The 24,674-nt window shown below is 38.2% G+C and overlaps 5 protein-coding genes across 6 annotated transcripts; 2 read left to right on the top strand and 3 right to left on the bottom strand.

The window, feature by feature from the left end:
• Window positions 1–1,661: 1,661 nt before the first annotated feature.
• On the bottom strand, window positions 1,662–5,102 carry LOC111429946 (HVA22-like protein a). The gene is made up of 5 exons (XM_023066034.1): window positions 4,834–5,102; window positions 3,608–3,634; window positions 3,372–3,494; window positions 2,097–2,340; window positions 1,662–1,933 (listed from the first exon to the last, which is right to left on the bottom strand). The coding sequence occupies exons 1-5, from the start codon at window positions 4,893–4,895 to the stop codon at window positions 1,844–1,846; spliced, it is 546 nt and encodes a 181-aa protein (XP_022921802.1). The 5' UTR covers window positions 4,896–5,102; the 3' UTR covers window positions 1,662–1,843.
• A 75-nt stretch (window positions 5,103–5,177) lies between these two features.
• On the bottom strand, window positions 5,178–7,830 carry LOC111429945 (transcription factor bHLH47-like). Of its 2 annotated transcripts, none has more exons than XM_023066032.1 (5): window positions 7,532–7,830; window positions 7,165–7,248; window positions 6,826–6,956; window positions 6,554–6,681; window positions 5,178–6,466 (listed from the first exon to the last, which is right to left on the bottom strand). In XM_023066032.1, exons 2-5 carry the CDS (start codon window positions 7,230–7,232, stop codon window positions 5,999–6,001), a joined length of 795 nt encoding a protein of 264 aa, XP_022921800.1. In that variant the 5' UTR covers window positions 7,233–7,248; window positions 7,532–7,830; the 3' UTR covers window positions 5,178–5,998. The 2 variants fall into 2 exon arrangements, with proteins under 2 accessions (XP_022921800.1, XP_022921801.1); XM_023066033.1 differs by having other exon boundaries at window positions 6,826–6,944; window positions 7,532–7,829.
• A 2,140-nt stretch (window positions 7,831–9,970) lies between these two features.
• Window positions 9,971–11,693, bottom strand: LOC111429686 (transcription factor TCP14-like). Its single transcript, XM_023065625.1, has one exon. It carries the CDS (start codon window positions 11,300–11,302, stop codon window positions 10,133–10,135), a length of 1,170 nt encoding a protein of 389 aa, XP_022921393.1. The 5' UTR covers window positions 11,303–11,693; the 3' UTR covers window positions 9,971–10,132.
• A 5,264-nt stretch (window positions 11,694–16,957) lies between these two features.
• On the top strand, window positions 16,958–19,069 carry LOC111430144 (60S ribosomal protein L34-like). Its single transcript, XM_023066323.1, has 4 exons — window positions 16,958–17,120; window positions 17,212–17,291; window positions 18,563–18,672; window positions 18,761–19,069. The coding sequence occupies exons 1-4, from the start codon at window positions 17,042–17,044 to the stop codon at window positions 18,852–18,854; spliced, it is 363 nt and encodes a 120-aa protein (XP_022922091.1). The 5' UTR covers window positions 16,958–17,041; the 3' UTR covers window positions 18,855–19,069.
• Window positions 19,070–21,602: 2,533 nt separating this feature from the next.
• LOC111429921 (mini zinc finger protein 3-like) lies at window positions 21,603–22,525 on the top strand. The gene has a single exon (XM_023065997.1). The coding sequence runs from the start codon at window positions 21,959–21,961 to the stop codon at window positions 22,244–22,246; it is 288 nt and encodes a 95-aa protein (XP_022921765.1). The 5' UTR covers window positions 21,603–21,958; the 3' UTR covers window positions 22,247–22,525.
• Window positions 22,526–24,674: the final 2,149 nt, after the last annotated feature.

The raw sequence follows: 24,674 nt of genomic DNA on the forward strand, positions 1-24,674 counted from the left end.
ATAATAATATTATATTATAGTGGGTAGTGTCGGATGTATGCGAGTGAATTGATAATTAATTAGTTGACCGGTCAACTATAAAGTAATAAAATGTAATATTATATATTTAATAGAAAGAGATATAGTAGCATCTACATCTTATCACATTAAATATCTCATAAATCTTATTTTCAGATTTTAGAGTTAAAATAAAATAAAGAAATAAAAATAAAAGGAAGAAATAGAATAGAAGTGGCTCAGCAAGCATCCCGGGGCACATGAATTGGATGCAAATGGACAGCCAAGAGTGTGTCAGGATTTGGGGTTTAATTTAATTTAATTTAATTTAATAAGCTTTATTAATTATGTTACTTACTCTCAAAACATTATATTATATTTTTCCTGTCTCTCAAAATTATTTTGGACTCGTAGGAATATACCTCATTTTAAATTTCAAATTATTAATAAATATAATTCATTAGCTTCTTTTCTTTTAAATTAAAATTCTCGGTGAAACAAAAAGTATACTCGAAAAGACCACCAAAAGAAAAGAATGATATATAATATAGTTTATACCATATAATATAATTTGAAGTAGAGTATATAAATATGTACATATGTATGTATAGTTAGAGCATGAATTAATTAGAGATTGATATAAATAAAAAGATGGGTTATTAATTGGGGATTTTGAGACAGGATTTGTGTGATTAAAAATTAATGTTTTTAAGTGGGCGGTGGAAAGGGAAGCTTAGAAAGAAGAGAGAGTTGCACGTGGGAACACAGTTTAATTAATTAATTAATTAATTAATTAAAAGAAAGAGCATCTTTTTTTGTGTCTTGAACCTATAAAACAAATCATTTTTCGTGTTTCTTTGCAAATACGCGCAAATGGGTTGGGATAAAAACCCACTAACCTACACAGGTAACGTTTCATTTTTTTTTCCTTTCTTTTTTTAACTTTTATTAAAATATCATTATAATTGTTATATTCTTTTTAGAGATTCCACACATTTAATACTTATTAAATGCGTTTTAAAACTACTTATTAAATGTGTTTTAAAACTACGAGGCTGATAGAGAGCTAAATCAAACAATATTTGTAGTTTTAAAACTACGAGGCTGATAGAGAGCTAAATCAAACCATATTTGTTTTTTATACGCATATTTAATAAATTTGTTATGTTTTTTATATGTATCTTTAATAAATCTTAAATTTAGACATTTAATTTTTTTTTTTAACATTATAAAATAATAATAATTTTTATGTAAGTAAAATTAAGATGTAAATATATTTTAAAGATTTATAAACGAAATGCTAATAAAAGCTATTTTTCCAACAAAAAAAAATAACAATAAATTAACAACATCAACTAAAATGAAACTTAACCTAAAATAATAACACCTAAAGGAACCCCACTCAAAAGTTTTATAGTTGGGTTAGGTTAGATAGAATAAATTTAATGTGAGATTCCACGTGTCAGCTAGGACGCTAGCCTTGAAAGAGATGGATTGTGAGATCCCATATCAGTTGGAAAAGAGAACGAAACACTCTCTACCAGAGTGTAGAAACCTCACCCGAAAGAAAAAATCCAAAGAGAACAATATCTGTTAGAGATGACCACTTTTTTTTCCCCAACCACAAGTTAAGTTCAATGTGAGGAGCAGAACAAAAAAGGACATCAAAGCTCAAGAAGTCATAATAATATAGACCATCTAGTTAGAAGTTTATATCTTTCAGAGTTTCATATGAACAATACAAAGCATTTTACCACAAACATATAAACAAACTCTATGACACAGCCTCAACTGATGACAGCCAAAACATTATCCTCTTCTGCCCCACTCCAACACATGATATAGACTAGTACCAGTACTCGTGGTTGTGGTCATGGTCATGGTTGAGGTCCTCAGAATAGCTCATGTAACGATTACTTGTCCGAGCCTTATCAGCCTACAGAAACAAAATGAAAAGGCATTCATACGTATCAGCAAGTCAGTTAAACTAATTGATGGGTTGCTTGCGTACGCCTGCATTGATTCATTCATACAATCACTAATTCATAATTTAAGCAACCATTTGAGAGCTGAGTCTGAGTCATGAGAGTGTATTATACCCTGTTGATGATATTTTGGAGGTCTTCAGTACCGTTTTCGGCGATGTACTTCTCCGCAGCAGTTAGGATGTCGTCGGGCTTGCTGAAGAAGTCCTTCATCTTTGGAACATACCAAATGTTAACTGTCTGTTTGTTGATGAATAGAGGCCTCACGAAATGCTCGTACACATATGCAGCACCACTGAAGTATGGAATGACCAACCAGCAGGACAAAATTAACTTTGCATATGGCCAGATAGGGATCCTGTTGTAAAGATTTAAGGGGGGGAAGGAAATTCATCAGAGGCCTTGTTGAGAGTCATTAGCCAAAATTAAAACAAGTAAAAGACCATAACAAGTAGAGCCAGATAATCTTCAAAATGGACTTAAAGCATCCAGAGCATGGCCAAGATAACAAAACAAACTAGCTTCCAATTTAGATGCACCAAACAATAATGAATATGAATACCAGCATTTCAAAAGTACACCAAAAAAGAACCAATATATGTCTGGTTCAGAAAGAAAATTATCATAATCATATGTGTAATAGCCCAAGCCTTCCACTAGCAAATATTGTCCTCTCCAAATTTTCCCTCAACGTTTTAAAATGCATCTACTAGGGAGAGATTTTCACATCCTTATAAGAAATGCTTTATTTCTCTCTCCAACTGATGTAGGATCTCACAATCCACCCCCTTGGGGGCCCAACGTCCTCGACAACACACTGCCCGGTGCCTGCCTCTGATACCATTTGTAACAACCCAAGTCCACCGCTAGCAGATATTGTCCTCTTTGAGCTTTCCCTTTCGGGGTTTCCCTCAAGGTTTTAAAGCGCGTCTACTAAGAAGAGGTTTCCACACCCTTAAAAGTTATGTTTTGTTCTCCTCTCCAACCGATGTGGGATCTCACAATCCACCCCCCTTGGGGGCTCAACGTCCTCGCTGGCACACCGCACGGTACCAGACTCTGATACCATTTGTAACAGCCCAAACCCGCCGCTAGCATATATTGTCCTCTTTAGGCTTTTGCTTTCGGATTCCCCTCAAAGTTTTAAAATACGTCTATTAGGAAGAGGTTTCCACACCCTTATAAGGAATGTTTTCCCCTCTCCAACCAACGTGGGATGATTTGAAATTTCAATTTATGACCTCTAACAAATTAGCTAACATGAGTATAATGAGAAAAAATAACTCACATATATACTTGAGAATGCTTTTATTTTCACAAATTGAAAACCACAGAACGACGTGATAAAACAAGCAATATGTGATTTCTAAACTAAAGAAGCAAATTTACCATTCAAGAACCTTTGTAAATGTAAGCTCAAAGAGGGTGAGCATAGAATATAGAATCCAGTAAGTAAGCCATTGCTGATCGTCCACATGAGACTTTGTTTCAATGGCCCTAACTGATGCATATCTGCCAATTACCAAAAATCAGAGCAACAACTTCGGGATTACAACTCTCAAACAGTTTAAAGGCGTCATTGATGAAAAGGATAGCAAGTTAAACAAAGAAGCAGAACCACTTACAGAGGATAAACAAGACTCACCAGAGGCCTGCAAATGAAAACCAGGAATGAAGTTAAGAATTTTCCGGTTTAATCAGAAAATAGTTTAAATTGAGTGGGAAAGAAAATAGCTGAGGTATGCATATGGAAAGCCTCCTGTTTCTTTGGCTGGTTGTCTGAGGTTAAAATGAATGTCGACGGGACAAACGGTTAATAGATCCTATGCTTGTTTGGTTACCAAAGGGTTTTAACAAACTCCAGGTGTTAATTAATTTTATATAATTAGTCCTGTTGTGAAGCCTCTAAGATGAGAGTCTTGTTTACTTATGAATGATAAGTAAACAACCAGCAGGTTTCATAGTCCCTTGACAGGACACATGTGTTATGAGTAAGCTACACAAGGCCATTGTCAAGGTCATAACTAAAACCTAGTTTGATTGCTTTAGGATCTCACAAGCTATGTTTCAAGGTACCGTTTCAGAACTCAGAAGACTAATGCTCTAAAAAGTATTGGATCAGTGAGCTACATTCTTGGTCTTGAGCTACACTGCAGTGATGAATGTTCTTTATCTTTCTCAGACCAAATATACTCAAGATCCACAAGAAAAAACTGAAAGACAACAGCAAAACCATGTCTTATACCAACGGGGCTAGATGGAGAGTTCCTTTCAAAGATTCTTCACTATTACATGGTAGGTTTAGTGGGCTACAGCCTACAATATCTAACAACAAGGCCTCAGATCTAAAGTGAAGAAGCTAAGTCAGTTTTCAGTGCCCCAACTGCTACTCATTGGCAGGATTGTAAAAGATTGCTTAGGTAATTGCACGAAACTGCACACTTTACTTTAGGTTTTAGTGCAGCATCTCAACTGCATCGTGCAGACTTCAGATATTGACCGAGTTAGCAGAGTTGATATCAACTTTCTAGTAGTGGCTACAGTATATTTTAGGACCCATCCTCCTAACCTGGAGCCCTGGCAAGCACAAATTGGCGGCACAACCCAGAATAGTATCACAATACTTGGGAATCTTTCTTCAGAGAACACGGGTCCTCTTATGATACCATTGGGGCAGCTCTCCTTTCACAAAATCCGCCATTTCGTTTTGAAAACAGGTAGAACATTTGTCTATTCCTCAGAAGTTTTCTTGTCAGCCATGGCAAGGTCAACCCTCTAAGAAAAAATGATCCCTTACATGGACTAATCAGAACCCAAAGTAACAAAATAAAGAACGAGGAGAGAAACATACCCGGCAAGAACATCGAAGTTTTTCAGGACGACCTTGAAAAAACTGGCCGCTCCAGATCCCATTTCGGAAAATTTACCAGCTACCGTCGAATGAATGTGGACCAGTACCCTAATCGATTTCTCGTAAAGCTCTCGCGTTCAGTCCACTTCGTTAATCCTGAAAGAGAGAGAGAGATAGAGAGTGACTGGGAAGACTGGAACTTTGCGCCTAATCATTAGACGGGTGCTCTGCAAGTGAAGTGATCAAAAGAAATTAGCGGATAAACCAATGGGAGGTTTGGTATAACTCTCACCATCTAATCTATCCGTTTACTTTATGCACAACGTGTAGTGTTACAAACTTAATACGAAAGAATGTTAGCTTTAACTTAAAGTTATCATACAAATAGATATACTAATTACCTTCTAAGGTTGATGGTTTAATCTCTTATCCATGGTAGAACTATATAAAATATTACAATTCAATAAACATTTGGTAGTGGCAATGATCATACGAATGTGTTCAAAAAACATACTTGAATGTTATTATTACAAAGTTTGATACAGCCACTTTACAGATGAAATAACTTCAAAAAACATGACTGAATCTCGATATTTGAATACTTGAGAAGCTAAGAACTGTTCTTCGTTTGGTCCTTTGGGAGCGGTGAAAGCAAAGGGTCCATCAAGTAAAAGTTTCCACATAGTGACAAGGGAGGTAAAGTAAGCCTTCTCGAACTCACAATATTGCCTTTTTTTGTCTCAGATTCCCAAAAAGCTTGTGGTTTGAGCTTGACTGGGAAAATTCCAAGAGCTCTGAACAAAGTGAAACTGGTGGTCAGCCTCGTATTCCCCGAGATAACGTAAGATCTCAGCAATTTTGTTCACATCATCCCAATATCTTCTTTTATTTCACAACTTACCAGCTTTGGTACAGATAACTTGTTTCAGGGTCAAAAACTGATTCTAAAGTACGCCATTCGATCTAAGGATGGCTTTGGTTCTTTGACGCTATGTGGGAGAAAGCCAGAAACCAGACCATGTTTCGAACGTTGTTCGAATCTAACATCCTACTAATAGACAGTTCCTAAAACACAGGTGAATCCATTGGTCACTCTAAACTTATACCAAAAATCGTCTACTGAGGGCACCTGAGTTATAGACACACAAGAGGTCACTACAAAAAATCAGCTCTCACTTCTGTCAGAACCTCTTTCTCCCATATCTGCAATGCTCTTGCAACCAATGCCTAAAACCTCTTTACCTGCTTCGTTAGTTTGTGACAATTTGAGAAGTCCAGCAGGCCACGAGTCGGCTGGCGTTGGATATCTGGGATGTGGTTTGCTTACATGTGAGGTAGGCATTGTTGGGGCATGAGCTGCATCCGTTGCTGGATAAGATGGGAGATCTGGCTGCACGGGGACGATAAAAACGGCATGTGTTTGCTGTAGTGTGGTTTCCATAACAGGCAATCCAAGGCATTCCCCTGAGAAATTTGATATTGTTGTTTCTTGTTCCAGAAATTCTGCAGGTGGGGGAATATTTAAGTCTGGTTTAGAACGTACAGCTCTTGATTGTAACTCACTTTGCAGTTTCTCAATCTGAGATGCTAAATCAGACGTCTCTTCTCGCAGCTCATTCTTCTCAATGTTGACCTGTGCAATAATTCATGCAATTTATCATCATGTAGGTAAAGAAACCAAGGCAATTAGTTAGATAAGAGTTCATTTTAAGAGCCTTACATATCGGGATTCAGATAATAACGATGCCTGCTCCTTTCTGAGGCACTCAATCTGAGCAAACAAGTCTTTGAGCAGTCGACTTGCTTCACATAATATAGCTGCCTTTCCATTGTTCGGTTCTGTCAGCTCTGCAGATCATCATTCCAAGCATGAGAAAAGCTGACAATGTGTCACAATAGGAGTACACCTTAAAAAGACATTTGCCCCAAAGGGTAAAAACTAAATGAATCAGTAAAGCAATATCATCACAAATTGACAGAAACAGAGATTACCAAGTGCATTTGCGAGGTCAAGGAAGAGATCATTTAAATGCTCGCGCTTCAACTTCTCCCTCTCAGCCTTGTGAATTTTCTTAGGAACTTTCACCTTATTTTTCTTACCAGGACAATTCCTGCATAAAGAGCTTGTTCAAAGTTTAACCTCAATACTGCTAAATGATTTAGTTTGAAACATTATTGCAAAATGGAACTCCATCTTTTTGTTCTATATTGGCATAATCAACTACTAATTCGCTACTTTAAAAGATTGATACAACAACAGAAGCAGTATAATTTAAAACATTAAGAACATCGACAATGTAAATATTCCAATCAAGAATCATCAGGAGTTACCTAGATATCGAAGGCACAACTGGACCATCAGTTTCGACAACCGGCTGTGAAGGAACTTCAGAAACCATGATCTTCTAAAGACTTCTGCAATTACAATACTCGCCATGAATATATCTCAACAATCGAAGCAAACAGCTTAAAGCCAGAAACACGTTCCAATTTCCAAATGAACAATGTAAAACTTAAGGCCTGATAAACAAATCCTTTTCGACATAAAAGATCACATGAATGGACATGGAAAATCCACATTCGACATAAAAGAAGAGGCGAATTAACAAGAAAATTATAGAAAAAGATCATACGCAATAAGAGATGTAGGAGGAAAAGAAAAATTCATGAGAATCATTGGATGAACAGGAGACAATACCTAGGAACCAAAGAAGCAGGCGATGTTTGGAACAGGGGAATTGAGAGAGGGAGAGGGAGAAAGGGGAGAAACTGGTAGATTATGAAAGAAAGAAATAGAGGAAAATGGTGGGAAATTAGGGCTGGCACACCCGGATCTCAACTGGGCGTGTGGCGGGGAGGTTTTAGACCATGGAGAGCACGTGGCCGGCGACTTACCGGTAGCATGGTCGACACGCTCCCATTTTGTCGCTTCCTGTCCATCTCAATTTTCATGCAACTCTGTTTGCTTGCCTGGCCTATGACTTGGCCTTCTTCCATGCTTCATTCACACCTCGCCTACTTCATTTAACCTAATCTCTTACTCCAACACATCTAAACATCCCATATTTGAACCCAATAACCAAGCTACACTCATGTTACCATAAATACCCATGCCTCTAATATCAGATTATAGTCCGCTTTTAACTCGTTACATATTGTCATTAATCTCACGGTTTTAAAACATGTCTATCAGGAAAAAGTTTTTACATTCTACGGAATGTTTCGTTCCTCTCTTCAACCGACGTGAGACCTCGCAATCCACCCATTTGAGGCTCCAATGTCCTCGTCAGTACACCTCTCGGTGTTTGACTTTAATACCATCTATAATAATCTATGTCTACCACTGACATATATTGTCCGTTTTAGTTCGTTATCTACTGTCATTAGTCTTACAATTTTAATACGCGTGTATTAGAAAGAGATTTCCACATCTTAAAAAATATTTCGCGCTCCTCTCCAACAGATGCAGGATCTCACATTTTATGTTGTTGGAATTTATAAATATACACGGATGGGTTGACTAAACTATGGTCGAAGTATTACATGTACGTGATATTTAAACAAAAGTAGTAAAAAGATATAATTTTGGAGTTGGTATAAATGGTTAAAATAAAAGATGAAACCCAACGTGTGGCGTACACGAGGATGAAGAGAGATGCATTAAGGCGCATACAAAAGAACCAACACAGCGTCCATCGAGGAGCGTGCCACCCACACATGTGCAGCCCAAACGCCCATGAACTCATCTGCCCGTCACGCTTAACGGGCCTTTCTTATTCTCTTCTAACTAATCTACCCTACCAACAGTGAATCTGATATCATTCTCTTCTAAAATTTTTATAAAAAATATTTTGTTCTGCTCTCAAATCGATGGGAGATCACACCATAACTATAGAAGAGGTTTACTTACTTGTTTGAACGGCTATACATTGGTATGAAACTTTGGGCACTTCTTATGTATTTACTTCATCAGCACGGGGAGAGGTGCCTTGAACAATTATGGGTTATTTTTTTTCGTATTGATTTTGGGTTTGGGACCATATGAACACACATATGCATGTGGCTCATATGTTGGATGGAGACCTATCTAATTTATCCTGACAATTCTATTCCAACACTTAATTTAATTTCTGAAATGTTATTGTCACGCTCTTCATTACATCACCAAAAATATTTAAGTCCTTGTATGGTCTATTTTGATCAACCCCTCAAATGCCTTCCTCTTTCGACACCTGTCCTAATACAAACAACTTTATTTAATTTATATTTTAAATAACATTAAAATTAGCAATAAATACAGAAAAATGTTAAGGATTTTGTATGTATAATATTGGCGGCTTTTTGCCCTAAAAGTAAAGAGAGAGAGAGAGAGGGAAAATCTTATGTTCTGACGCAAAAAAACAAGCCGACAAATATTACGTGTACATAATAATATAATATAATTAATTAATTAATTAAAAAAAAAACATAATTAGTAGAGAGAGTAAATTAAAAAAATGGTTTTAGGCTGTAGCTCTGCAGATTCCATTTTCTTTTTTGCTCCCGGGCCTACGGAAACCAGACTCAATCATGTGTAAAAGAAAAGGAGTGGGCCCCACACGGAAATGAACGGTACAGATAAATGATCCGGTGGGACCCATCCAGAAGGTGACTCCAAATTTCCTAATTTTCTAATTTCCACCTCAGCAGCTTCGAATTAAAAAGCCAAAATATAAATTAAAAAAAAAAAAGAAAAAAGAAAAAAAGAAGAGAGAATGATCCACCTGTTTGTCAGTGATATTGTACATTGGTTAAGGCAAAGAGCAGGCAGTGGGAGCCACCCACCTGAGCCAACACCTGGAACTGATAAGAACAGGGGCCCACCTACCCCCCTTTTTTGATTACTTATATTAATCTCCATAATTAACATAACCTTAATCCATTTATTCTCACTGTTTCATTCCTAATCTAATTTCTAAATCTCTTATTATCATGCAAATTAATCAAATCTTACAATAAATAACAACAGGAATACTCTCTCTATTTCATTCCTCAAACCCTTCAAAAAAAAAAACCTCCAATATTTATTAATCACACGAAAAAAAATTAATTTTGCCCAAAAAAGAAAAAAAAAAACAAGGAAACAAGGAAAACTCGATTTTTTTTTTTTTTTTTTTTTTTTTGCTCTTTTTTTATTATTATTATTTTATTTTATTTTTTTTCTCTCAATGGAAAATCAAACCTCACGTGTGTTTCAACACATCAAACGACCACACATGTGGGTGAAGCGCCAATCGACCGTTTCCGTTTCCGTTTCCGTTTATGAGTGGTGGCTGGTTGAATCATGGCGATCATCTCCACCGCCGCCGTGATGTGAGTGCGATCCACTTCCCTGTTGTTCCATGATGCCGGTGGTGGAAACCGAGCGATACGGATTCAGGCCAGCGAGTATGTTCAAGTGTCCCTCACTGGAACTATTATTCCCTCCGCCGGCGCCGGAACCAAATTGCTGACCTGGCACTAACGCGACTGGGGCTGGGAAGTTCATGAAATGTAACCCACTAGACATCGTCCCTCTGTACAACCCGCTGTTGTTAACGGATGGAAACGTCCATATGGGATCACCCCCCATCACTTGGTTATTTGTATTTGTAAGCATCCAAAAATTCGCCGGAACCTGACCTCCTCCGTGGCTCGCTGGGATCGACCCTGCACTTGACTGTAGCAGATACCCTCCCATTTGATGCTGCGACGACGACGACGACGACAACTCCTGCTCTGTGGACGGTCTTCTCTTCCGCCCTATGCTGATTTCCTCCGCCGCGTCCGAGAGGTCTAATGAAGAGGTAGTGTTGTCTCTGAGTTCAGGTTTGGCTTGGAGTAGAGAGTTACCGATGTTGGTGGACTGGAAATTGAGGAGAGCGGTGGAGGAGGGTTCCGATGAGAGGCCGAATCCCGGGAAGAGCGTTCGGCGTGGTTGATGCAGGGAGAAATTAGGGTTGTAATAGGAAGATGACCGAAGCTGCGAAGGAACAGACATGGTGGAGCCGGAGCTACGTAATGAGATATTGAGGGATGTGAAGTTAGCCGGGATGGTACCAGTTCCGGTAGCGGCAATCACGGCAGGCTCCGCTTGTTGAAGGAGCCACTCGATGGTTTCGCCGTCGGACTTATGACCCAATTCTCGTGTGAGTTGAAATACCCTAGCTGCACATAGGGCTGGCATTCGGATGCGTCGACCACGACCATCGACTTTCGTATGACGGTCTTTCGTGGAGGTTCTTTTGGCTGGTGGCTTCTTGGAAGAAGGCTCTGCAACGGAGACGGTGGCGGCGGCGGCGGCGGTGGTGGGGTCGGGAGAGATTGCAAGAGAAGGGTAAGGAGAAGTGGAGCAAGATGCAGCGTCGTCGTCTTTTTTCTCGAGCAATTGAAATGGGAAGGTGGGACGGTGGTGGTGGTGATGGTGGTGGAGGTCATCACCTCCTTCCATGATGGCATGAAGGAGAATGAAGGAAGAGAGGGTGAGTGGTTATGGGTTTGAAGAAAGGAAGAAAGAAGGAAGTGTGAAGGAGGGGGTTAATGAAATGAATGGTGTGTGTGTGTGAATTTGGGGACACATCTAGAGGGAAGAGGAAGAAGATAAGGGCATAATAAGGGAGGGGAAGAAGGCGCAGAAGGGGAAAGTTTTAAGCAACAAAGATGATAATGAGAGGGAATTATATGGAGGGGGAGGTTTAAAAAGCAAACCTTTTTTTTTTTTTTTTTTTTTTTTAAAAAAAATAATTCAAAACCCTTTTATGATGACACACCAAATTATACATGGAAGAGATGGAATTAGGAGGCGGAGGAGGGAGGAGCTAAGGCCTTTTTATTGTGGTTGGACAGCCCCTTTGGTTCAGACTCCACGTGAGCTGCTTTCTTTTTATCATTCAATCCAGAAGGACAAGTGTGGGCTATGCCCGAGACAATGTCTACTAGCAATGGACGGACGTGTATGAATGGCGCAAAAGGGACAAAATCATGGGTTGAGTGTTCAGGGGAATTTGGTGTCCCTTAATACAGCAGATCAATCACTGCTCAAAAGTGGGGAAGCTGCTGCTGATATCATGAATGTATAAGCAGCTTCTTTTGACCATGAGAAAGTGGTAATATAGAGCTAAATTACAAGTAATTGTGGCTTGATTTGTTTTAACCCACCAGGATTTGCTTTTTCTATTGATTTTTAAAGTGAAAGTATTTGGATGATCTAGCAGCAATGAATGGCAATGAACAACATAAAGTCCTTTTTGGTCTCCACCATCCTCTTTTATTTTTATTTATATTTTTTTAATTTCCCCAAAAGAAAGGAGCAAAAGTGTATCTCATCTCTTGCATAGTAAAAATGATAAATACAATCCAATTTGCAGAGAGAAGGAAACAGTACTTTTTTTAAAAAAAAAAAAAAAAAAAATGGTAAAAACACTTGGGGTATGCACCAAATAAATGATCTAGTTTACATGTTACTGAATTGCCAACATTTAAGGACCTTGAATGGGCGCCACAACATGGCTCTCTTTCACACTCCAAATCAGAATCACCCACTTAGCTGTGTGTGTAGTTTGTGCCTTTTCAATTATGAATGGTAATAAATATATAGGTCTCAGAAGGGTTTGATGGATTTGAATTTGGTTTTCTTTTAGGGCTTTATTAGGGGTGGTCTGGTCTGATAAAAACATGGAGTCTATTCAAGCATGTGACTGCATCTAATGGGTGGCAGTGTACTGTGAAATAATTTTCATTTTAAATACACTCAAAAAAAAAAAAAAAAAAAAAAAAAAAAAAAAGAAAGAAAGAAAGAGGAAATGGGGCCTATTAGGGGAAGAAATGTGGACCAGAAATGAGAGAATGCTGCCCTTTCTGAGACCACATGCGCTTGCCACTTATGTATGGCATTGAAGGAGACAGCTTACCCTCTAATTTGGCTAAGATCTTAGTGATTATCAACCCAGTTTGTAGTACTCAATCATCCACTGCCCCCATTGCATAACCAAACCACTATCACTCTTCAAATCTTCTGTTGTTTAAGTTAATTGCTTCAAACCCATCAACCTTTGCCTTCTTCTTCAACTCTCCATTTTCATATTTTCCTGTTTCTAGTCATTGCCACAATCATTCATTTCTGTTTCTCTCTCTCTCTCTCTCTCTCTCTCTCTCTCTCTCTATATATATATATATATATATATATATATCATCCTTTCATCTCTCCTTCTTTCAATATCTCCTACTTTTTTTCACTCTCTACTTCAAACTAAAGTAAAACCTCTCTCTTTTTCTCATTCAAGTCATTCCCTGGTTACTTATCGTCGTCATCTACATCGTTTTAACATGCGTATATTAGGGAGAGGTTTCAATATTCTTATAAGAAATGCTTTGGTCCCTCTCTCCAACCAACGTGGGATCTCACAATTCACTCCCTGGGGGCTTGTGTCCTCACTGTCACGCCACTTCATGTCTAGCTCTTATACTATTTGTAACAGCTCAAGCTCATCACTAGTAGATATTGTCTGTTTTACCTCTTTATGTATCGTCATCAGTCTCATAGTTTTAACACGCGTATGTTAGGGAGAAGTTTCAATATTCTTATAAGAAATGCTTCGTTCCCTCTCTCCAACCAATATGGGATCTCACAATTCACTCCCTTGGAGCCTAGTGTCCTCACTGACACACCGCTCGATGTCTGACTCTGATACCATTTGTAAGAGCTCAAGCTCACCATTTTGGCCCATTACGTATGGCCGTCGGCCTCACGGTTTTTGTTATTGAGAGCGCGCACACACTCACTCAAAGGTCTGAGTATCTAAATCTAAATGGGTTGTTTTTTTTTTGTTAAAGGAATATATACTTTAAGGTCGAAAAGAAGAATTTGTGAAGAGTTTAGTTTGCAGAAAAGTATGAAAGATGTGTTGTTAAGGTTAAGAAATGTGGAGTTTTTGGTTTTTTTTGAGGTTGCAGCTTTAATAGTGAATGGGGGCAGTAAAAGTAAGGCAATAGAGGAGAGATGGGGCCAAACCCCACGATTTCTGGCCTCACTCTAAACCCTTTTCTGACATCAAACCAACAACACTATGCTTCAAAACTTTGCTTCTGATGCCACTTAGCAGCACCAACAGCAGCAGCAGCAGCATGTCCAGGTCAACTCAAACCAGCTCAACCAGTCCAATAACTCCCATTGTTTCATCCTCCCCTTACCCAATCTACCTTTTTTACCCTCCACTTACAACACATTTTAACTAAGCTTCATTCAACTTTGCATGCTTATGAATTCTCTCAACAGACTCATCCCCATCATCTCATTGCACACTCACATGCCACTGCCATTGCTTTAAAGACGGTCCAATGTCGTTTTCGACACAAGATAGATACCATCTAACAAATCCCGTGACGGAACTCATTAATGGAATGACTTTCCTATTTTATCTATCTATCTACATATATCTCGACAGCTCGAATCAAATTCATTAGGATAAAAAGTTTACAAATTTAGATTTGAAACGACGGTCAAATAAAACGAACCCGAGGGCTAAAAAGAAAATATGGAATTTTTGGGTGTGGATAAATATAATGGAAGAAAAGGGAAACAAAATGATAGCTGTATTTGCAGTTGATTCCAATGGCATTGCATTGCTGGGTGGGATGTGGACTGTTACAACCACAACAACATGTTATTATTTGAGACAGTTGGAATCTTTGCCTCCAAACACAGAATTTAGTGTCTTGAGCTTGACATGACAACACATTATTTTTCTACGTAAACATCAAATATCTCCAACTTAATTATGTTTATTTTTTAACTTTAATTTCATGGATATAATAATAAATAAGTAAATGAGGAGGAAAAAATTAATTTTAATTTGGATAATTATTATTTGGAATAAAAATAAGTTTATTTTTTGTGAGGTAGAAGATAAAGTAGTTGGAATTCTGAGATGTAGCTTTCACTGTTACCAATGGGGAAAAGTCAGTGTCCCTCCTTTTTCTTTTTTTTATTTATTTATTTGTTTATTTATTTTTGCATGTCGTGCAAGTTGGAGCAGACAAAATAAAAAATCTTATCCAAACAAGGCATTGTTGAGTCAACCAATCGCATCCCTCCAAGTAAGCAGGATCCAACAATTTAACAACATCTAATCTATCTCTTTCAAGTTTGGATTTTTATAACCCCAAAACCAAACGTCCAACCAAACCACACCTTCATTCCCCTCAACCTCAACCCCCCACAAACCTTGATTAAGCAGGTTGTAATCGTCTAAGCCTACCGCTAGTAGATATTGTTCGCTTTGACCTATTTCGTATCGTCATCAACCTCACGATTTTAAAACGTGTCTACTGTGTTGAGATTTGCACATCCTTACTCCTCTTCAACTGACGTGGGATCTCACAATCTATTCCCTTAGGGCTTAGCGTCCTCGTAACTCTGATACTATTCATAACAACCCAAATTCATCTAGGAGATATTGTCTGTTTTGGCCCATTATGTACTGTTGTTAGCTTCACGGTTTTTACACCTTTTTAAGGAAAATGAATGTTTTGTTATCTAGAATGATTAGTTTGATAATCGGTTTATGGGTTGGTGAGTAAGATTTGTTGTTGAGGGAACCTAGATTCTCACTATCTTATCTGGGATTGCAGTTTTGATTGAAGTGATATACAAATTTGGTGGGTGTTGTGTTGAAAGAGATTTTGGTTTGAGAGTGAAGAGGAAAAGAAAGAAAGAAAGCTGAGTTTTGTAGCCCATATCCTTGTTGTTTTTGAGTAAGATAAAGGAATGACACAAAGGCAGCTTTTTTTTTGGTGTTTGGGTTTGAAAGAGAATGGGAATTGGTGAGGAGATGGAGTAGTGGAACGTGAATCCCAAAAAGAACACACCACAAATAAACCACACGTTTGCCCTTAATCAATCAATCCATCAATCAATCAACTCAAACACAAACTCAAAGGAGGGTGAACAGAGTTGATTAGATTAGTTAATTAAGTAAGCAGTATACGCCATGGATGCTTGTGAGTAGTGAAGTGAAGAAGGATGGGGCGTGCGTGGCGTGGCGTGGCGTGGCGTGGGTGTAAAGAGGAAGGAATATATCAAAATACGAGTTTTGTGTCTGCGTCATTTGATTGATTGAGCTTAGTTTTATTTGGAGCGATGTTGGATATACTGAGGGCCCTCCTCGCATGCCATCCCTGCCCCTCCCCTAACTCCAACCCTCCAAACCTCCAAACCTCCAAACCTCCAAACCTCCAAACCTGCCCACTGCTAGTAGCTACCTGCTTTATTACAGGCCTTGTTGCCTTTAGGGGCCTGCCTGCACATCCAACTTAACGTCATCTCTACTCGCATATGTTTCATCACCTACTTCCCTCACCCCCACAACAATAACATGTTATATTGTATTCTTTTCAGACTTCCCTTCCTGATTTTAAAACTCTCTTCTGCTATACAAAAAAAACAAGGTAGGAAGGAAAAACTACTCATTTGATTTCATTGAGTGCTAATTCACAGGAGCAACAAACCAACTCACCTAGCAATGGTACGATACTGTCCACTTTGGACATCAGTTTTCACGACTTTACTTTTTGCTTTCTAAAGAGTTTCACGCCAATAAGAAGAGTGTTTTTAACTATATCCTCTCATCTTCCCTCTGATCAACTAAAGTAGAATTCGAACGATCCTTAATATTAAACTACTAAATTTGTGGCTTCACAACAATATCTGTTTTATATTTGTTGAGCTATACTCATGTTGTTGATAGTTTTTGTTAACTGTGCCGTTGAGGTCAAAAGTTAGAATGTATACATTTTTTTTAATATTAAAAGAAAAAAATAAAAAATAAAAATCTCACTTTCCAAAAATAATAACAAATATCTGGAATTAATAATATATTTCCAATCGTTGGATTTTCGACGTTCACACCGGAACGGGTAGTTAACCCGAGCGAATTCATTGGGATAGTGGGCCAATCTACGGCCCAGCCCAATAGATACGAACCAATTGAAAAAGAAAAAGAAAATTGATTTTTTAATGGACGGGATTAAATCTTAATCGTCGACGAGAACACGTACGAGCCGTTAGATCTAGGGCATCGGGGGTCGTCTTGGTGTTTTTATCTCCTTCTCCCAAGTTCAGTAAAATCTCTGCAGCAGCCTCCTTTACCAGGACAGGACACCCAGAGGGAGGAAGAGAGGAAAATCGTACAAGATGGTTCAGCGTCTTACATACCGCAAGCGCCATAGCTATGCTACCAAGTCTAACCAGCACCGTGTCGTCAAAACCCCAGGTAACTTTCTGATACGACTCCATTCTACGTCTCTGTATTGTTGCGCATTTATTGTTCCTGCTCTTATCATCTTGTATTCTTCTGTTTGAAGGCGGGAAGCTTGTGTACCAGACCACCAAGAAAAGAGCTAGTGGACCGAAATGCCCGGTCACCGGCAAAAGGATTCAGGGAGTATGTCTTCGATCAATGTTCTCTGTCCATTTTTATCCCTTATTCGTAGTTATTTCACAAATAACGTATCTTATTGATGTACTCGTTCATTCTCCATTTTGATTTTCTCGATATTTTGATTGTTGCTGGCTGTTTCATGATGGCCATGTTATCACCTTGTAGACTAGATCTTTGCTGTAAATCCCTACGAGACTTATTTAGTAGATAAGGAAAGAGGAAATAAGAACTGACGCAGATAGCCTTTTTTAGTCGCGTGCCGCATTTGTGGTGCATTAGATAAAGGTTTTGGTCTTTCGATACTGAAAGTTTATCCATGTGTCTAAATTTCGGTTCTTTGTGATCATTGGGCGTTTCAGCCACCTATCAATTCCTCCCTTAATGAATTTTTCTCTTGAGTAATGGGAAGTGGGCTAGTCCCCACAAATGCTTGTTCCTTGGTCGTTGGGCACCAAAATCTTCCCTGCTGAGACTCCACCAGTTACTAGATTTTATAAGGAGCCCAGCCTTTTGCCTAAGTTCAAATTTAGTTTTTTTACGCCCTTGGAAATAAATTAACTACGTTTCTGGCTGCGTTCTAATGAGTGGAAGTTTAATGACTCGTGGTATTTTTTACGCCGTGATCGTTCTAATGAGTGGAAGTTTCATGAGTAATCAATATGTTGGCATCGAGAACGATCAATGATATACTATACAGTCCAAAATCTACCTCATAAACAAAATACTGTTCTATACTTATCTTTTATTGTCGGATGGACCCTTTACTGCCTTAAACTTAATTCAGAAAGGGTTTACGCTTCATTGTTTTAAACTGCATCCTAATGACGCTCCTGCAAAATATCCTTTCATTTACTTTATATTCCTATTGCAACGACAACTAAATTTTGTTCTGCAAAACTTGTGAATAATCATTCGATTAGAAATTTAAAATCCTTGCATTTTCATTGCCTAATTGTTTGTGTCCTTTCTATCGCTCGAGCCTGTCGATCTTTACTTCATCCATTATATGTATATTGGCAGGTGCATTCATGTAAATTTGTGCTTCATTACATGCATTCTTTTTATATTTGTAGATACATTCCTATACATTTGTTATTCATATGTTTGAATCTTCTATGTGCGTTGCTGGTTGTTTTTTGGATTTAATGACAGACTTCTAAGTTAAAATTTGGTCAATAAGGGATGGGTATTTGGTTTTTTGTATATAATGTGGTGAAAAATTCTGAATTTATATGGCTGACTTAGCTAATCCGAGTAAATGTGCGATCATGCAGATTCCTCACTTGAGGCCAGCTGAGTATAAGAGGTCTAGACTAGCTAGGAACAGGAGGACTGTGAATCGTGCATATGGTGGCGTTTTATCCGGCGGTGCCGTCAGAGAGAGGTTTGCATCCCATTTTTTCTCATCACTCAATATTTCATCCGTTTGATTGGTTCATTTTCCTAATCTTTCTTTGTTTTGCTGGGGATAGGATCATTCGTGCCTTTTTGGTGGAAGAGCAAAAGATTGTGAAGAAGGTATTGAAGATCCAGAAGGCGAAGGAAAAGCTTGCATCAAAGAGCTAAATTAGTTGTGTTGGTGGTTTAGAAAATTGAAGAAATTTTGAGTTTCTGTGAACTTGATGCTGAAGTTTATCGATTATTATTTAAAGTTGGTTTTGGGAGGGAACCAGATTTTAGCTCCGGAGTTGAGTTCTTCTATGATATGTTTGCATTTTATAGTAGTTCTTATAATAGCATTTCTTCAACCAAGTTCTTATAATCCCAGGGTGTTTGGTTTATTGTTTCCCTTCCAATATCAAAGGTTTCCTCTAAGATAATTACCTTGCGCTCTCTTTTTATGGAAGGGGGTGTGTAAGAAAATTACCTAATCTTAAACGTCAACTCAAAGACGACTTCAATGTCTTCCTTTGTGGTTCTGAACGTTTTGACGATTAAAAGGTCAATTCTAAAGACGACTCGATACCATAAAACCTCCTTAAAAAAATTCTCAGAAATTAATTAATTATTTATTTAGTGGAAAGAAAAATACACTTGGTTACAATAATTAATTCCAACCGGAAATGTTCCTTGCCACGCTAACAAACAAGCTGTGAATTTAGGTTTATAATAAATGTGTGATTTAATTACAATAATTAATTTTCAATTGAAACTAATTAATAGGAAAGCTAGACAATTGCATGTGCGATACGCAAAACTTTCTCTCCCCGCATCTTAAACTAATCAACTACAATTTAAATCTATTTTCTTATTTTATTTTATTCCCCCACCCCTTATTGGGCCTACTACCATGGGCCTGAAGATGGGCCAAACCTGTTCATGGTTGCACTGTTTTACCAGAATTTCAGGCCCGGTCCAGAATGCCTACTCGAATTACAGTCCACGTCAGAAGGCAATGCCACGTGGGGCTTGGATACAAAAATTCCTTGAGACTTTTAGCAAGTGGGCAGGCAAGAATCAAATCAGTTGTTAATTCGGTCATTTGGATATATGGGTATGCACACGTGGCAGGAACATAGCCAGGTAGGTCTACTTTCTTCTCTACTATAGGGTGTGAGATGACGTGCTAAAAGTATCCAATATCCAATGGGGGCATTTCCCATTTCCCATTTCCCATTTCCCCAAAAAAAAAAAACAAAAAAAAAAGAGGCTGTATTTCACTTTACGCGCATGACCTTGGATATATCTACTTTACCTCCACGGACCCATCTTGAATGGAGTAGAAATTTCCAGTTTAGACGAGAATAAGGAATATATATATATATATTTTTTTTTCTATTTGTTAAATGAAGTTAGAAATGAGATTATATTCGGGGTCCAATTATCTGCTTCACCATATTAATACAAATATATTTTATATTGGATGGTTGTGGAAGGTAGTAGTGGAGGAATTCGGTTAAGAGTAAAGTAGTGGGGGAAAGGGAAAGGGACACAAGTGTGGCTGAGATGGGCCCAAAAAATGAGGAAGGAAATAAGATGGGGGTGGGTGTATGGTCCTCTCAATGATGAGAAGGAAAAGAGAGATTGAGATGTAATGAGTAAAGGGGAGGGGACAATGGGCCCAACAAGGAGAGAGGCCCAAATTGTCGGATAGCAAAAGCGGTCGCTGTAGCTGAAGGAAGACAGGGTTGTAAGTGCTGGCATTTGGATTTATTGATGGGCCCATTGGGCTTTTCCTTTTATAACCAACCATAAGATGCTGTTATACAAATACCAATTTGAGCATAGTTCATCGAATTCTATCTTAAACCCGAACAAAATAAAATTGGTCAAAGAATAATATTGGGTGTAGTCTATGTTTAGAAGAATAAAGAATAATGGAAGGAGAAAGTTGGTAGAAACAAACAAAATGATATGCATGACAAAGATTGAAGCCTTAAGATCTCTCTTCTCTTCTGCAATGAATGAATGAATGAATGAATGAATGAATGAGGAGGAAGAGTGGATTGATTGCCTTCAAAACCGAAGCATGTAAGACCTTAAACACGGTCCTTGATTCTTGGAGATTGTTATGTAATATGTTATAGAGATTCAAGTGATCATCGGCAAGGAAGAATGAACAAGCTCAAATCTGTTGAACACCAAAAGAAAAAAGCATAATAAAATGGACAACCATGTGTTTTTGTCTCCCTTTACTTGCATAACATGTCAAATTATAAGTACACAAACAAACTCTCACCTTCTCTTCACTGTTCTCTCTTTTTGTCCATTTCCTTTGGGGTTTTATTAGATTTTTTTTTTTTTTTTTACAAGTTTTGAATGAAAATGGTGGCAATTTCATCTTGAATTCCATACATAGAAAAGAAAAATTAAAACTTTGATGAAGACCCATCATTATTTTGGCATATTAGAACGCGGGGTAGTTTCAATTTTGTCATTGTGAGATCCCACGTCGATTGGAGAGAAAGTTGAAAGAGGATAATATTTGCTAGCAATGAGCTTGGGCCGTCACCATCGTCATCATTAAGGAGGAGTTGTAAAGGCATATCTAATTGATGTTGAAATATGTTAATGTTATTTGGGATGATTTGATGCAAAAGGGAAGGAAGAGGGGTTGAAGTTTTAATTATTGGAATCTTAGGTAGTGTGATGGAGTTGATAATGGAGCATTGCAGGCTGGCTTTTGAGCGTCATTCGGACCCCTTTTGTTACTCAAAAATAGCATCCCCCAGCTCATCTTTGGGCTACACATCTATTCTCTATTCTTAATTATTACTGCTTAATTATAATGTTAGGCCTAAAAGGCACCTCAGTTTGATCTCTTTTATTGAAATTAAAGTGAACATAATGATGCCTCTTCTATGTTCATTCCCTCCTTCCTTTGACTCTCAACCAGTGGTGGATGATGCATTATTTGAATCAATAAAACACCTCTGTAAACCAAACCAAACCAAACCAAACCAATTGTGTCAAGAACAACGAAAACTAGGGTTCTATTGTGTAGGAGTGTCAATCTAATTTGGTGAAGGGTCAATCTAATTTTTCCATATTAGATTGCCTCTCTGCCCACTAAGCTAACCCTTTTTATAAATAATTCTCTTAGGGTTAGGGTTATATTACGCAGCTGCTTCAAAAAAAGAAGGCTTTTTTTTTGGTTTGGGTAAGGATTTGATCAATACCCAAATTCAGCAAAGATTGGTGGGTTTAGAGCTCCGTGGGATTCAAAAGCCATGAAGAAAAGGGTGGTGGTGGTGAAGAAATCCGATGGGTCTGGGGGGCGAGGAAACCGGTCTGGTTCGGGCTCGGTCGTGCGCTATGCCGAGTGCCAGAAGAATCACGCGGCGAAGCTCGGTGGGTTCGCGGTGGACGGTTGCCGTGAGTTCATGGCCAGAGGCGAGGAGGGGACTGAGGAGGCTCTCAGCTGCGCTGCTTGTGGCTGCCACCGGAATTTTCATAGAAGAGAGGTGGATGCTGAAGTTGTTTTCGAGTATTCTCCTCCAAACTCCGATCATCATTGATCGATCGAATCGAATGGATCATCATCATCATCATCATCTTCATCATCATCCATCTTCGAATTGACTAAAAGGGTTTGTTCCTATAAAATAAAATTTCGGTGTTCTTGTTTTGAATTTTAGTTTGCATTTCATGTAAATCTAATCAGTAACAAACTTGGATTATTGGGAAACAAAAATGTTTGTTTGATCAAGGATTTTACCCTAACATAAAATTGGGTATGAAATTTGATATTGTTGTTCATAGTTTGAGTCATAATTTAAGTTTGATACTGTTCATTATTTTCTGGGAAACCAAACAAGTTAAGACATGATTGAATGGTGCTGTAAATGATCAAAACCCCACTAATAGTTCAATCATGTCTAAGATCACTGTTCTCAAAATTCAATCAACTCATTAATATCTATTATCTTTATTTGATTTTCCACCACCAAAACATTACATTACATTTCATACGTCTAATCATATTTTCCCCCAAACTTTATAACCAAACTCCTTAAAATACACATTTTTTAATCCAACCATGATATAGTTAAAAGCTTGAATCATGGGTCGTACATTTCTACCTCTTAATTTGAAGTTTTAAACCTAAAGTTTTCAAAATTTGGAAAGAAAGATGATAATATAAGTAAGAGTTTAAATGACACGAAATTTCTCGTAGCGGTAGGTTTCAATTATGACGCTTAGATTTTGTAAAGTTTCACATCAATTTTGGTGAATCGGGTGGTAAATAGGGTAATATTCAATTTTTATCTTTATTTAAAAATTCTTGAATAAAAATGAATCTTTGGGGAATATTGATAAAATAATATCCTTAAAATTTCCATTTTATTTAAAAATTATCTTCGAATTAAAATTATAATAATGTACAAATTCGAATGTAAATTGAATTTTTTAAAAGGGAAAAGCAGCGTATATTGGAGTGTGGGGAGGGAACAGGGAGGATGAATAATTGAGGTTGGGAATTGAAGGTGGCCGTCTTAGGAGCCGCCAATGCCACGTCATTTTGTTGAAGAAAACAACACGTGGGTTATTTAATTAGTAATTCCGCATTGGGCTCCCCTCCTATTGTAAATTCGAATACAATCCCTGAATATTAGGAACCTGTTTGGGGCCGGGCCACATCACTAGCCCACCTCTGTTCAATCCACACAGACAATAAACCCTAAAATCCTCTCCTGGTCTGCCCTCCTATAATTTTCTTTTCAGTATCACTCTTATGGCCGGCATGATACTATTATTTGATTATAAACCTATGATCATTTCCTAAATTAGCCGATGTGGGACTTTCATTCAACACCTTCCCTTGAACAAACTACGTCTCCCCTTAGTCGAGACTGACTTATGTCTCCCCTGACTCCTTTCTCTTTTAGACGCCTTTGAGGAGCCTTCGCTCCTTTTTCTTTTGGAGTTCTTTGTTCGATATTTGAGAATTCTGTTGACATGACTAAGTTTATAGCATGGCTCTAATACCATGTTGGACGAACACAAGTCTCCACAATGGTATGATATTGTCAACTTTGAGCATAGAATCTCATGGTTTTGCTTTGGGCTTCCCAAAATGCCTTACTCTAATGGAGATAGTATTCTTTGATTATAAACTCCCAAAGTAAAGCTGTGATGTCCCACGTTAGTTGGGGAGGGAGAACAAAAAAAATATCATTTATAAGGGTGTGGAAATCTTCTCCTAACCTACGCATTTTAAAGCATTGAGGGGAAGCCAAGCTTAAAGAGGACAACATCGACTAGCAATGGCTTAGGTCGTTACAAAAGCCATAAGAGCTTATGCTCAAAGTTGTTGAACGATCCAAGGGTGCAAATGGAGAAATGGTCCAAATTTTGTACGGAAAGAAAACGGGTTTGGAAAATAATTCACTAAATTTGAAGGAAAAAACAGGGGAAAAAGTTTGATCTGATGAAGATGGTTGAAAACTATACAATAAAGCTTTAGAACTATTTGATTTAAACAAAGGCAAGAGAGAAAATTATATATAGTATATAGAAATTGAACCAAACCCAGGTTCCTCCTCCATGGTAGCTAACACCTACCTAGCATCTGTTGTGAATGGGGTCGGATCCTTTCTTGACTCTTCTTTTGTTGGATTGGTTGGGGTCGAAGTTCATGGTGGGAGAGGGAGCCACGTTCATGTTCTTCATGTTCAACTTCTTCACAGAATCATCAGCCTTGTGGGTGTGGATAGCAGGGGATTTGAAGGCCACCCATTTGAGAGCAACATCAATGGTGGCGAGCCCAGATGCGGTTTGAGGCTGGAGAGTGAAGACAAAACCAGCAAGAAGAAACAGAAAGAACAAAACTTTCCTGCAAAACAAGAAACCCATTGTGTCTGTATGGGACATTCCCTTCCCTTCCCTTCCCTTCCCTTCCCTTCCCTGCCCTTCCCTTCCCTTCCCTTCCCTTCCCTTCCCTTC

This window comes from Cucurbita moschata, unplaced genomic scaffold (genome assembly GCF_002738365.1).
Source record: "Cucurbita moschata cultivar Rifu unplaced genomic scaffold, Cmos_1.0 Cmo_Scf00032, whole genome shotgun sequence".
NCBI lineage: Eukaryota > Viridiplantae > Streptophyta > Magnoliopsida > Cucurbitales > Cucurbitaceae > Cucurbita > Cucurbita moschata.